Source organism: Theropithecus gelada, chromosome 16 (genome assembly GCF_003255815.1).
Source record: "Theropithecus gelada isolate Dixy chromosome 16, Tgel_1.0, whole genome shotgun sequence".
Classification (NCBI taxonomy): domain Eukaryota; kingdom Metazoa; phylum Chordata; class Mammalia; order Primates; family Cercopithecidae; genus Theropithecus; species Theropithecus gelada.
In genome coordinates, this window is record NC_037684.1 from 15,552,013 (window position 1) to 15,567,447 (window position 15,435).

General features: G+C 39.9%; 1 protein-coding gene and 1 pseudogene across 1 annotated transcript; both read right to left on the reverse strand.

The window, feature by feature from the left end:
- Positions 1 to 729: 729 nt before the first annotated feature.
- On the reverse strand, positions 730 to 1,686 carry LOC112609301 (annotated as a pseudogene).
- Positions 1,687 to 2,442: 756 nt separating this feature from the next.
- On the reverse strand, positions 2,443 to 3,376 carry LOC112610262 (olfactory receptor 4D1). Its single transcript, XM_025363624.1, is given in 2 exon segments — positions 2,443 to 2,925; positions 2,927 to 3,376. Coding segments are annotated over 2 exon segments (933 nt in total).
- Between the last annotated feature and the right edge of the window lie 12,059 nt (positions 3,377 to 15,435).

Here is a 15,435-nt window from a genome sequence, read left to right on the forward strand (position 1 = left end):
TCAGGATTCTTCTCATCCCAGTTATTGGTCTTACAAAAAAATTCTTTAAAAAGGTAAAACTGTGAAAATGTGTGTGTGGTGGGGTGAGGGTGGGAAGAGATAGGAACAAATACGATAGTATATAAAAAGGTTTCTTTTAATGCAAGCAAAATGCAGAAATGTGATGTGTCACCTTCACTTTGAATAATCTCTCCATATCTAATACTTTCTATGTGCATTGTGTCCAATTCTAATATTTGTTTTCCATAAACAGAAGTCAATAATCCCATCGAAATCATTGACTTTATCAAATTTTGCAAATAATTTGTCTCCCTCTTTAAGAAAATACAACAAATGGACCTACACAGTCTCTTTAAGAAGGTGATATATAGAAAAAAAAGCACACATGTATATAAATGTTGCCTTTTAAAATAATTTGAATTTTTACATCTACCGTATAAAAATGTATTATGTTTTATTATATATATTTATACATTAAAAACCATCAGAGCCTTTCTTTGCGAAAGGAGAAGGGGGCATCTGGAAGATTACACCAAGAAAACAAGGCTTGGTGCCTCCGCCTAAAGAACAAATTTCAACTATGTCGTGTGGCCCTGTCGGCCTAGCCGCTTAGGGTGGTGCACACAGGGTGTGCAGAGCAGGAGTATTGGCTGGTCCTGCCTTCTTGGAGAGGGAGAGGAAACCCTTTGAAACAAACATCCATCATGGAGTCTATTGATCTGGTCTTCCTTAGGACAGGTGGTACATGCCATATCCCACTGGCGTGGCATAGAGTCCCACGGGCGGGATGGGAAGCAGAGGTCTATGGAACGGGTGGGATGCTCCGTATACGGACGCTGCCTGCCGGGGCGAGCTGATGGGGAAAGGGAGACTGAAGCTGGAGGATAGCATGGGTTTTGCAGTCATTTTCAGCTTTTCCAATTCTGACTCCGGCAGTTTTCGGTTCTGGAACCAGATTTTGACTTGAGTCCCTGTGAGGTTCGGAGAGCTGGAGAACTCCGCACCCTCTGCAATGGAGAGGTACTGTTTCTGGCGGAACTTGCGCTCCAGAGCGAGGAGCTGAGACTTGGTAAAGCTGTGCGCGGCTTCGGATTGGTCTTGAGTTTTCTCAGCGTGCAGGTGGTAGGGCTCATATGTCTTGGCGGGGCGAATATCCACCGGGTTCCTGCATCCACGCCGCTCGGTCTTAGGGAGTTTTCCGACTTGACCCAGGCGGTCTCCAAGGGCTTCATCGGCTGCCCCGGGCTGTGCGCTTCCCCAGCGCGAAGCCCCAGCAGCAGCAGTGGCCGCAGGGTGGCCCCGGCCCAGGCGCTTTCGGCCGGCATTGGGGATGCCTCCTTGGGCGGCTTCTTGTCGGACACCAGCGGGTCCACGCTGTAGGGCAGGCTGGAGACCTTGACGCGGCGCTCCTCTGCGGCCGCCTGGGCATCCCCAGGCCCGACCCGGCCCGACCCCCACCGCTGGGCCCTCCTCATCCGACGAAAACAGAAGCTATGCCTTCCCTGCGCTACGTAGCTCCCGACGCGCGACTCTGCGGGCAACCCGGGAGCGGCGACTCAAACTTTTTTGCGAGGGAGACGGGAGGGCGAGATAACTTTCTAAATTCCACAGTGGGGAATGAGGCAGGGAGGTGGGGAGTAGAAAAGAATGTAACTGTTCCAGAGTTACGATGAAGCAGTTGACCATTCATCACAGATACTTCTCTATAGATGAAGACCTCTCTAGGTTTTCTCTTGTGGTTGCAGAGAACTCTGAGTTTCAAATCCCATTCCTATTTCTTGCCTCTGAACTTGGAGTCAGAAGCACCAGGTTTCAGAGCAAACTCTGCCACTCACTTACTGTTCACCTTTGAGCAAGTCACTTCTCTCTGAGTTTTCTCATTTGTAAAAACTGTTTAATTTAACAACAATAATAATATATCCACTGTCGGTTTCATTAAAAGAATGAGATAAAAGTGTAGAAGTGTTAGGCCGGGCACTGTGGCTCACGCCTGTAATTCCGGCACTTTGGGAGGCCAACGCGGGTGAATCACCTGAAGTCAGGAGTTCGAGACCAGTCTGGTCAATGTGGTGAAACACCGTCTCTACTAAAAATACAAAAATTAGCCGGGCATGGTGGTGGGTGCCTGTAATCCCAGCTGCTTGGAAGGCTGAGGCAGGAGAATCACTTGAACCCGGGAGGTGGAGGTTGCACTGAGCCGAGATTGCACCACTGCACTCCAGCCTGGGTGACAGAGCAAGACTCCATCAAAAAAAAAAAAAAAAACAACAAACAAACAAAAAGCGTGGAAGTGCTTAACACAGTACTTGACACAGCAGTAGGTCCTCAAGAAATATAAGTGTAATCTGATTTGTTATGCTTTATAAAGACTTTCCTCCATTTTTCACGTGGGAAAACAAAAATCCAGAGAAATTTGTCATTTGAAGTCAACTTACTTAAAGTTTACTCCCTGCAAATCACTAGGCACTTTCCTAATCTCCTCATGGCTGCTTTCATGTCCTGGTTTCTCAGAGTGTAGATCACGGGATTGAACATGGGGGTCATGACCGTGTAGCTGATGGACACAGCCTTGTCCATGGGGAATGGGGTGAAGGGCCGGGCGTAGATATAGATACAGGGAATGAAGATCATGGACACTACGATGATGTGGGTGGTGCAGGTGGAAGCTGCCTTCCTCTTTGCCTTTCCTGAGTGGGACCTCAGCATCACCAGGATGACAGTATAAGAGATCAGAAGGAGGAGGAACCAGATGATAACTAGCAGCCCACTGTTGGAGATCATGAGGAACTCTAGGAGGGAGGTATCAGTGCAGGCAAGTCTCAGTATTTGGGGAACATCACAGTAGAAATTATCTAGGATGTTGGGGCCACAGAAGGGCAGTGGAAGTATCAGAGCCAGTTGGACAATGGAGTGGACAAAGCCCCCCCACCCAGGTGGCTACCACCAGCCCCACGCACAGTTGAGTGTTCATGATGGTGACATAGTGGAGGGGCTGGGAGATGGCTATGTAGCGGTCATAGGCCATGACTGAGAGAAAAAAGACAGTCCCACCTCCCAAAAGATGGAAGAAGAAGATCTGGGCCATGCAGCCCTGGTAGGAGATTGTCTTGGTCTCATGGAGGAAGTCCACCAGCATCTTTGGAGAGGTGACTGTGGAATAGCAGAGGTCTATGAGAGCTAGATTTCGGAGCAGAAAATACATGGGTGTGTGGAGCTGGCAGTCAAAAGTCACTGTGACCATGATAAGGAGGTTTCCCACAATGGTGGTGACATAGACAAATAGGAACAGAAGGAACAGGAATTTCTGGAGCTCCTGGGTCTGTGAAAACCCTAAGAGGACAAATATTGATACCTGTGTGGTGTTCTGTGGTTCCATAGGATCTTCCCCCACATGCCTACAGAGAAACCATTGAAACAAACAAACAAAAAAGAAAATTCAGTCATTTTCCTTGGACAGTCAGGACTGAGTTGATTAAAGTCATTGTTGAGTGCCAATCCAAGATGTAGCTTAGGAAAGCCCTCCATAGGGAGGATGTTCCATATGTTTTCAATGGTTCCACAGACTTATTTCCCTGACCATGCCCTACAGTATATTGAAGGATCTTTTTTCCCGTTGGCCATACTGGGTCTTTTTTCCCGTTGGCCATACTGTCCTCATCCACAGGTTTCATGTCTGGTTCTTTTTCATACCTGCTACGCCCAACATAGTGTCTTGTGAACCATAGGTTCCATAAAGCTAGTTGAATCAATCAGTGAATAAATAAACATGTCAGCAAGTACCTGTGACCACAAACACCATCAACCTATGTGCATAAATCTTGATAGGATATACAGTTGAGAATAATGATTTTAGATAAACAAATAGATGCTTCTTTATGGTGGGAATTTGAGAGGCTGTTAATTGCTGGAGAAAGAGAGGTTACATTAGAAGAAAATTGTTATGTACAAAATCAGAGGTAAATGTGAAGAAAAACAAGCAGATAATCTTGGTTGTAGTGAAGCTGGGATGATTAGTGTTTCTCAAACGTTTCCCTGGAAGGTACTTCTCTAGTAGCATTTGTTGCCATGGGCCATCTCTGGGGGCAATTCAAAGCAGCCCAGGACAAATGCACTATCTCCTTGAACTCTCATGTTTTAACTTTTAAAATTTATGCGAATTTTCTATTATACACATATCCCTAGACAATCTTTGGCAGAGCTTTTAAAATGTAACTATTATGGTTCATAAAACTTTGACGAGACCAAAGTGTTATTTAAAAAAAAAAAAAAAAAAAAGAGTATTGGCTGGATGCAGTGGCTCATGCCTGTAATGCCACTGCTTTGGGTAGCCAAGGCAGGAGGATCACTTGAGGCCAGGAGTTTGAGACCAGCCTGGGCAACATAGCTAGACTCCCATCTCTATAAAAAATTTAAAAATTACCCAGGTGTGATGGCATGCAGCTGTAATCCCCAGCTATTTGGGAGGCTGAGGTGGGAGGATAGTTTGAGGCCAGAAGTTTGAGACAAGCCTGGGCAACATAGTGAGACCCCATCTCTACAACAATTTAAAAAATTACCTGGGCATGGTAGTGCATACCTGTAGTCTCAGCTATTCAGGAGCCTGAGGTGGAAGGATTGCTTGAGCCCAGGAAATCAAGGCTGCAGTGAGCTGTTATGGCCATTGCACTTCAGCTGATCTTATCTCTAAAAAGAAAAAAAAAAAAAATTAGAGCATGGAGGGAGACATGATTCTTTAGTAAGTGAAAGTTCTAGAAGACATTAGCTTGAAAAACAAACTGAGTTTTTGGTGTTAAAACCCATTCTTTTGGGTTATATCTTTCCACAAGTATTTTCTCTAATTGTTCAGAAAAATTTGTCCCAAGGCCCCATCCTGTAAAGACAATAGAATATAAAAAGGTCTCTTTTCCCTGATTCCCATCTGGCACATGGGCAGGGTAGCAGCAATTACACTGATGCTCTTACACAGGAATTGAATGAACATATTTGGAAAGATCTGGATAAACCTCTATGGACAAATGTAACAGGATTATCTCAAAAATTATCTATGAGGGATTTCAATACTCAAAATATCACCATATTTGTCTTCACATAAAATTCACATTTATCCTCAGATATTTGTACAAAATTGATACTCCAGGAAGATCTGCTATGTTTGTTCTGTGGCTTCACCAACTCCCAGCCTAGGACTGTTTGAAAAATGTCCCCATGGGCAACTGAGAACCCTGGCAAGCTCTTCAGCAGGAAATGATGTGATAAAACAGGGTTAGAATGGGCTTATCTCAGTGCACCAGGGCAGGAGGTTCTGAGACAGGCAAGGGTAGTACACACCTTTCCTGGAGCATTGTTGCAGCAACCACAACAGAGGGTAACACATTTTGGTCTCTGACTTTGTGTCCTTTCTCTACCACGTGGTGTCGAGGTTAGACTGCATGGGCAGCCATTTAAATGGCATGGTTTGGCCTCTCTGGGAAAGCCCCTGACCCCTAATCCTTCATCCCCAGCTCCAACTCTCACACCTGATTACTGATTCCTGAAATGTTAACAGCATACTTCATTATTTTATCTTAAGATCTTTATCCCTACTAAGATTACACCCACCATACTTTTTCTTTTTTTCAGACAGGGTCTCGCTCTGTCCCCAAGGCTGGCGTGCAGTGGTACGATCTTAGCTCACTACAACCTCCAGCAGCCAGGCTCAAGCGATGCGCCCACCTCAGCCCCCCAAGTAGCTGGGACCACAAGCACACATCACCATGCCTGGCTATTTTTTTGTATTTTTAGTAGCGACAGGGTCTGTCATGTTGCCCAGGCTGGTCTCAAACTCCTGAGCTCAAGCAACCCACCTGCCTCTACCTCCCAAAGTGCTAGGATTACAGGTGGGAGCCACTGCACCCAGCTTACCACCCCCATACATTTTTATATGCTTTTATCAGTCAGAGATGAACACTGAAGTTTTTATGGATGTAAAGAAAAGATGTCTTGGTCTTGCCTTATAATACTTTATTAAAGGGAAGAGGAGTATGTGAAGTAAGTATGTGAATACCAAACTGTTGGTAATAGTGGTAGTTCTGAAAATGGTGATTCTCTCTACTTTGTAAATATATACAAATTTCCATGATAACACATACGATGAAAAGCCTCAGAGATACTCTAGTTTTGATCCTGATGTCTTTGTGTTATTTGGATATTTTTACTTTGAATGAACTATGTATAAATCATGATGGAAGGAAGGAATTTTAAAATAAAATAACATGGCTATGTGCAGTGGCTCATGCCTTAATCTCAGCACTTTGAGAGGCTGAGGCGGCCAGATCACCTGAGGTCAGGAGTTCGAGAACAGCCTAGCCAACATGGTGAAACCCCATCTCTACTAAAAATACAGAAATTAGCTAGGCGTGGTGGCGAGCACCTGTAATAATATAATAATAATTCAAACTTATCTAGAATTCACTAATTATCCAAAAAGTTAAAGATAAAATATAGTAAGGAATAATTTTTTAAATTATATTAACAATGATCTTTTAAAAACTTGTAAGACTCAGCATTATTGAGAATTTAGGGCAATAGATAAATAACTGGGGGTACAATCTTTCTAGAAGACAATTTGAAAATATGTGCCAAATCCATACATTATTTATACTCCCTGACTCAGTAATTTCTGTCTTAGGGATTTGTTTTAAAGAAACAATGAAAACTAATTTTTAAAAATGTATGTTTAAGGATATTCATCACATTATTATAATATTGATTAACTACAAACAACTTAAATGCATGACTATGAGACATTGGTTAAATAAAATATGACTCCTCCATATGATGAAATACTAGTTAAGAATAAACATATATCCTAAAAGGATATTTAACTATATGGGATTTTATTACCATGACATATGGGAGGGGCAGCAGTGAGTGCACTGATGCTCTTATAAGGGATTTGAATGGATACATGTGAAAAGATAGCTGTATTGATCATGTCCTTTGCCGGGACATGGATGGAGCTGGAAGTCATTATCCTCAGCAAACTAACGCAGGAACAGAAAACCAAACACAACGTGTTCTCACTTATAAATGGGAGCTGAACGATGAGAACACATGGACACAAGAGGGGAAACAACACAGTGGGGCCTGTCAGGGGGGTGGCGAGGGGAGGGAGAGCATCAGGAAGAACAGCTAATGGATGCTGTACTTAATACTTAGGCGATGGGTTGATCTGTGCAGCAAACCACCATGGCACACGTTTACCTGTGTAACAAACCTGCACATCCTACACGTGTACCCCTGAACTTAAAATAAAAGTTGAAGAAAAAAAAACATCTCCATCAACCTCTACAGACAAATATAAACAGGATTATCTCCAAAATTATCCATGAGGGGTTTTAAGACTCAAAGTATTGTTGTTTTAAAGAGAGAATTACAAAATATTTTGATAAAATGGACATGAAAAATCAAGATGTTACCAGGTGTGCATAGTGGTTATCTCTGGTTGATGGGATTGATGGAACATATATTTTTTCTTCTTTACAAATTTTGTTTATTTCTTGTAATTTATAAATTGCCATAAAATTTTAATCAAAAAAAAAAATAAAAGTAAAAGAAGTATTATAGTGAGACCAAGAAAGAGAAAAGGTAAGAGCTGAAAAACTTCTTAGCATGAGCACTGTAGGGGCAAAAGACGACCCCAGGTGTGCAAGGGGAAGGGTTTGGGGAAGGAGAAACCTCAGAACACTGAGGAAAAGGGAGAGACAAAAAGAGGAGGAGATGCAGTGTGGGAAAAGGGAATGCTCTCCTGTAAAAGAGAGGAGAGAAGGAGACTGTGATTCCCAGGACTGTTGCAGAACCACCCGATCCCTCCCCTCATCATAACCAGTTCTCCTTCACAGTTCGAGTGTCACTGTGATGGCTAAATCCAGTCAGTAACCGTGGGTTCTTTCAGCTCCATCTGGCACTGTGAGCTGCCTGTCATTATTATGAAATCATTCTTGCTACTTCTTTACTCCAAACCCAAATACCTCTCTGGCTCTCCTATTTCTGTCTGTTATCCCCTCACCCAGCTAGACTTCTCCCTTGCGTTCCACATGTATTGTCACCAAGGCATATGCGTTCTTCCTTCAAAATTACTGGCCAATTATTTTTCCTATCTGGCTTATTGCTGTGGGCCTCCAAGTGGGTTCTTGCCTCCAGGTTTTGCTCCATTTTAATACACACGGTGCAACATAGTACATACATAAACTTCCTCAACAACATCTTCCCCCTCTATTTCAAGAGGTTTTCAAAAATTTTCCATGGCTCTTTATTGTCTACAGGAAGGAATTTGCATTTAGTTAGGGCTTCAGGGGTTTCCACAGAAACAGGCTCCTACCTTTCTTTCCAGGTCCATCTGCCCCTTAATAGTAGTAGTAGTAAGCATTTATTGTAATTATAGTAATAGTAATAACTGTGGTAGTAAGCTTTTTTTTTTTTTTTTTTTTTTTGAGACGGAGTCTCGCTCTGTCGCCCAGGCTGGAGTGCAGTGGCCGGATCTCAGCTCACTGCAAGCTCCACCTCCTGGGTTTACGCCATTCTCCTGCCTCAGCCTCCCGAGTAGCTGGGACTACAGGCGCCCGCCACCTCGCCCGGCTAAGTTTTTTTTTGTATTTTTTAGTAGAGACGGGGTTTCACCGTGTCAGCCAGGATGGTCTCGATCTCCTGACCTCATGATCCGCCCATCTCGGCCTCCCAAAGTGCTGGGATTACAGGCTTGAGCCACCGCGCCCGGCCGGTAGTAAGCATTTATTGTTGTAATGGAAGTAATTGTCATCGTAGTAAACATTCTTTGAGTGCTTAGTATGTGATAGACACTATACTAAATATTTTGCTGGCATTATCCTTTTTAATTCTCATATATTATTCCCATGTTTGTAAGTATAGTAAGTAATATAAATTATCTGCATGTTACAGATAAGTAAACTGTGGCTTAAATAGGTTAAATAATTTGTCCCAGATCACATGGAGAATAAGAAGCAGAGCTGGGATTCTGAGCCAGGTCTGATGGACCCAGAATTTGCACTCCTAACCACTATTCTCCTTTTACCTGCTCCACCCTAAGAAGATTCAGCTTCGACCAAACTTATCCCTTCCTTGGTCCCTCAGGTCTCAGTGCCTTCATCCAGTCAGTGCCACACCTGAATTGCTTTTCTGTCCTGTTCACCTGTGTGAATTCTACCCTTCCTTCAAGGTTTAAGACTAATTAGGTCTTCCATAATGTTGCTATGCCTTGGTATTTTTTCATAAGGATGACTGTCTCCTCACATGTGTTGTAATTTCAGTGCAAATCCAATAAGTTAAGTATTATACAGTACGTGGTACACACAGACCCTTTCTCATAGTTGGTTCCCAAAAGAATGTGTGATTGCTTAATGGTGGACAGGGTGCTGGGATGGGCCAGACCGCTGTGAGAGCTGGGAAGAAAGAGAGAGTAGCCACTGGATACAATGCAGTTTAAAGGACCTCAGAGAGAATCCAAGAATCCTAATTCCCAGCATCATCAGATTTACAATCCTAGAAGCATCATCTTAGCATGGCCCAATTCTTTCCACAAACCCATCAGAATCTTTGCAAATGCTTCCTCCCTCTACATGCATAGAAAATAGATTTAGAGGGATTCTAGGTAAGAAAGAAAATAGACATAGGAAGGGACATGGATCTGTATGGGGAAAGGGGAGGATTCTAGACCTCTTCTGTTGTTACTCAATCTTCTCTCCCATCTGTCTTTGCTCTTAGAAAATCAGCCCACACAGGACTAGGAGAGATGAGGGGAGAAGGAATAAGTGGGTTCCCAAACTGGGGGAGAATCTAGTCTGTGGTCATCCAGGGAGCATTAACAGATATTATTAAACACAAGGTTTAAGAAAAGAGAGGATAAGATGGAGAGAGAGCAATAGAGAAGGGATGAAAATCCAGAGTGAGAGAGCAGCAGACAGGAGAAGGGGGAAGATGGAGGAAGATGAGACTTAAAAAGGAACGGTAGAGGGTGGAAAGCGTGAGAGCAAGACCTGTTTGTGTTTTCTCCTAGGTGTGGGAAGAAGCTGTGGTATGTATGTGGGAGGTGGGGGAGAGAACAGTGTATGTCTATATTCCGCTCTCCCTCCTACCCTGTGTTCTAAATTCCACCCAGCACATAAGCCAATACAGACGAAAGTCTTAAAGCTAGATAAAATCAATGTTTCCCAAATCCCATTCCCCTTGCATTAATGCCCAATGACTTCCCCCATGCCTTCCCTCCACTCCGTGCTTATCTCACGATAGGCTTTGTCGGGAGCCTCCTCAGTGCTGACTTGTCCATGGGAAGGACACTGGGGCCATCACCTTCCTCCAGCCCACAGTGGCCAAGAGGACTTAGAGCCCCCCATCTCCCAGATCACTCTTCTCCTATAGCTCCATTCTTCTCCTGGCCTCTCTCAGACCAGGAACACATATAGGATTGGCCTTAAGGAAAGGGAAATTCCTTGGGGAGTAAAACTTAGGCTTAATTCATAAGATGAAGCCTGGCTCAGGCTGCTGAGGGCAAATGAGCAATGGGAGTTATTAAAAAGTTTGTGAGATGTTGCATCAGATACACGTAATTATTAGGAGACTGTCTTGGGGCCAACGTTTCAGAGGTACTGATCACAGGACCAAGAGAAAGAAGGATAAGAACCCTAAAGAGAAATGAATTCCCAGGAAGGTTTACAAGAACCAAATCCCTCAAGGTCAGCACCATGGGCAGTGCAAGGCCTCCACCCTCTCCTATCATCACTGTAGTTGGAAAAGTGAGTTATGTCCTAGGACGCAGTTCAGGTCACCTCCTCTATAAACACCAACGCCTTTTTCATATGTACAGTCATTAAGGTACCATCTCTCATCCCAATCTCTGATCTGCTCTTCTCTCAGCCAAAGTGAACTTCTCAATGTAAACTGGCTAAGTTCATCCTCAAGATATAATTCAAATACCATAAGCTTCACAATTATTAAGTGATTTTAACCATTCAGTGGTTTTTAGTATATTTGCAAGTTTGTGTAACCATCACCACTATCTAATTCCAGAACATTTTCTTCATTCTGAAAAGAAATTTCATATCCTTTAGCAGTCACTACCCGTTCTGTTCTCTCCTCAGTCTCTGGAAACCACTAATCTACTTTTTGTCTCTGGATTTGCCTGTTCTGGACATTTCCTAAAAATTGAATCATATAATACATGTATGATGATATATGGCTTTTGTGTCCTGCTTCTTTCACTTATGTTTTTAAGTTTCATCTGTATTATAGCATGTACCAGTACTAGTCATATACAAGTCATTCCTTTTTATGACTGGATAATATGACACTGTATGGATATACAACTTTTGTAAATCAATCAGCTCTTGGACATTTGAGTTCTTTCCACTTTTTAACTATTATGAATAAAGCTGCTAGGAATATTCATGTATAGGATTTTGTGTGTGTGGATGTATTCTTTCATTTCTCTTTGGTATATAGCTAGATGTGGAATTGCTGGATTTTATAGCAACTGTGCCTAATCTTTTGAGGAATAACCATCTTACTTAGAATAGTGAGAGTGAAGTAGCATCTCATGATTGTAACTTGCATTTCCTTAATGATCAATGATGCTGAACATCTTTTCATGTGCTTATTGGCCATTTGTATATCTTCTTTGGAGAAATGTCTATTCAAATCCTTTGTCTATATTTTAATTGAGTTGTTTGGTTTTTTTGGTTGAGTTGCCACCGTTCTTTCTATATTTTGGATATTACACTCTTATAAGGTGTATGATTTACAAAAATTTTCTTCAATTCTGTAGATTATCTTTTGATATTATTAATAATTTGCTTTGGTGTATGGAAGAATTTAATTTTTATGAGGTCCAATATATTTATTTTGTTGTTGTTGCTCAGGCTTTTGGTGTCAAATTTAAGAATCCATTGCCAAATATGAATTGATGAAGAATTTCTTTTCTAAGAGTTTTATGGTTTTAGCTCTTATATTTAAGTCATTGACTCATTTTGAGTTAATTTTTGTATATGAAGTGAGGTAGAAGTCCAACTTCGTTTTTTTGTTATTTGTTTGTTTGCATGTGATTATCCAATTATTTCCTCACTATTTGTTGAAGAAACTATTATTTATTCATTAAATGGCCTTAGCACCATTGTGAAAAATCAGTTGGTCAGATATGTTTTGGTTCATTTCGAGACACTGAATTATATTCCATTGGCCTCTATATTTATTCTTATGCTAGTACCACATTGTTTTGATTATTATAGCTTTGCAGTAAATTTTGAAATTGGGAAGTACAAGTCTTCCTACTTTGTTTTTCTTTGTCAGTGTTGGTTTGGCTAATTGGGGCTCCTTGCAATTGCATATAAATTTGAGAATTGGCTTACTAATGTCTGAAAAAAAATGGAACTTTGATAAAAATTCTATTGACTGTAGATTACTTTGGGAAATATTTCCATCTTAACAATATCAAGCTTTTCAATCCATGAATGTGGGGTGTCTTTTCATTTATTCAGGTCTTCATTCATTACTTTCTTTCATTAGTGTTTTGTAGTTTTGAACGTACAAGTCTTTCACCCCTTGGTTAAATTTTTTCCTAGATATTTTATTCTTTTCAATGTTACTGTAAATGAAATTGATTATTTACCTTCCTTCTCTGATTGTTTTTACCAGTATGTAGAAACATAACTGAATTTGTGTGTTGATCGTAGACCCTGCAACTTTGCTAAATTTATTAGCTCTAAAAATTTTTGTGAATTCTATGAGATTTCCATATATAGAATCATGTCATCTGCAAATAGAGATAGTTTTACCTTTTCCTTTATAATGGGGATGTCTTTTTTTCTTGCTTAATTGCTCTGGTAAGGACTTCCAGTACAGTTGTTGAATAGCAGTGGTTAAAGGGGCATTCTTGTTTCTGATCTTAAGGGAATAGAGAAAAGCTTTCAGTCTTTCACTATAGAGTCTTTCACTATGAGCTGTGGGTTTTTCACAAAGCCTCCTTTTGATTCCTAATGTGCGGAGTGTTTTTATCATAAAAGAGTGTTAATTTTTTTTTCAAATGCTTCTTCTGCTTCTATTGAGATGATCATGTGACTTTTTCATTTGTTTTATTAATATGGAGTATTAGATTGATTGATTGATTTTCTTATGTCAAACCACTCTAGCATTTCTGAGATAAATCCCAGGTGGTAATGGTGTATAATCCTTTTAATGTGCTGTTAGATTTGGATTGCTAGTATTTTGTTGAGAATTTTCGCATTTATATTTATAAAGAATATGGTCTGTAGTTCTTTTCTTGTATCTTTGTCTGGCTTTGGTATCAGGATAATGCTGGCCTCATAGAATGTGTTAGAAAGTGTTCCCTTTGCTTCTATTTTTATTTTTTTTATAAGAGCTTGCATAGCATTGCTGTTAATACTCCTTTAAATGTTTGGCAGAATTTACCACAAAAGCCATCTGGTACTGGACTTTTCTTGGTTGGGAGGTTTTTTAAACACTGATTCAATATTTACTTGTTATAGGTCTGTTGAGACTTTCTATTTCTTTTGAAATCAGTTTTGGTAATTTGTGTTTCCAGGAATTTTTCCATTTAATCTAAATTAGCCAATTTGTTGGCATATATTGCTCACAGTACTCTCTTATAATCCTGTTAATTTTTGTAAGGTTGGTAGTAATGTTTCTGATTTTATTCTGATTTTATTTATTTGCTTCTTCTCTTTTTTCTTAGTTTAGCTAAAGATTTATAAATTTCATTTATCTTTTCAAGAACTAACTTTTGGTTACATTGATTGTATCTATTATTTTTCTATTCTCTGTTTCATTTATCTCTGCTCTAATCTTTATTATTTCTTTCCTTCTATTGGCTTTGGTTTTAGTTTGCTCTTCTTTTTTTAGTTCCTTAAAGTGTAAAGTTAGATCATTGATTTGAGAGCTTTTTCCTTTTTTATGTAGGATTTTACAGCTATAAAATTCTAAGTATTGCTTTCACTGTACCCTGTATATGTTGTGTTGTGTTTTTGTTTGCATTCACTTCAAAGTATTTTCTGATTTCACTAGTGATTTATTCTTTGGCCCATTTGTTGTTGGAGAGTGTGTTGTTTAATCTCCACATATTTGCAAGATTTCAAGTTTTTCCTTTGTTATAGATTCCTTCATCCCATTGTAGTCAGAGAAGATACTCTGTATAATTTAAATCTTTGAATATTTGTTGAAAATTTGTTATGGCCTAACGTATAGTCAATCCTGAAGATTGTTTCATGTGCACTTGAGAATTATGTACATTCTGTTGTCTTTGGGTGTTCTGTAAATCTCTTTTAAGTCTAGTCGGTTTACAATATTTTTCAAGTCCTGTATTTTTTTATTGATCCCACTCCAGTTTTCTTTTGGCTACTGTTTGCACAGAATATCTCTTTCCATCCTTTTACTTTAAACCTATTTTTGTCTTTGGATCTAAAATAAGTCTCTTGTAAGCAGCATATAATTGGATTATGTTGTTTTAATACAGTCTTCTATCTCTGTCTTTTGACAAGCTTAATCCATTTGTATTTCAAGTGATTACTGATAATAAGGGACTTGCTTCTGCCATTGTGCTATGCTATTTGCTTCCTATATGTCTTACATTTTTCCTCCTCAATTCTGCCAATATTGCCTTTATTTAAGGCAAAACTTACATTCAGGTGTTTTGGCTTTCTTTATTCAAGTGTACTATTTTGATTTTCTCTTTTTTCCTTCTCTATATTTGTTTAAGTTATTTTCTTAGTGGTTACCATGGGGACTACAGTTAACACCTTAAATTGATGACAATCTACTTTGAAGCTAGTCTGAATCTAGTTTATTAACAACTTAGCTTCAATAACATACACTAACACTGCCTATATTTCACTCCTTCCCTCCACCTTTATGTTGTTACTTTCATAAATTACTTTTTTATATATGTGAGCATTTTAACATAAACATAATTATTATTTTATGCATTCATCTTTTAAACCACATAGGAAACAAAAGAGGACTTATATACCAAAATACAATACTACTAGCATTTATATTTACTGGTATAAATATAAAAGACTTTTATATTTGCATAACTCAAAGCCACACAAAGCTATAAAGATCACTTTTACTAGTGATCTTTTACTAGTGATCTTTATAGCTTTGTGTGGCTTTGAATTACCATCTATTATCCTTTTGTTTCAGCCTGTAAGGCTCCCTTTAGCACTTCTCCTAGGGCAGGTCTATTAGCAATTAACTTCTTTTGCTTTTGTCTGTCTCAGAATATGTTTATTACTTTTTCATTTTTGAAAGATAGAATTCTTGGTTGACAGTTTTTTTTTCCTTTCAGCACTTTAAATATATCATCCCACTGCATTTTGGCCTCCATGATTTCTCATGAGAAACTGGATGTTAATTCTATTGAGAATCCCTTGA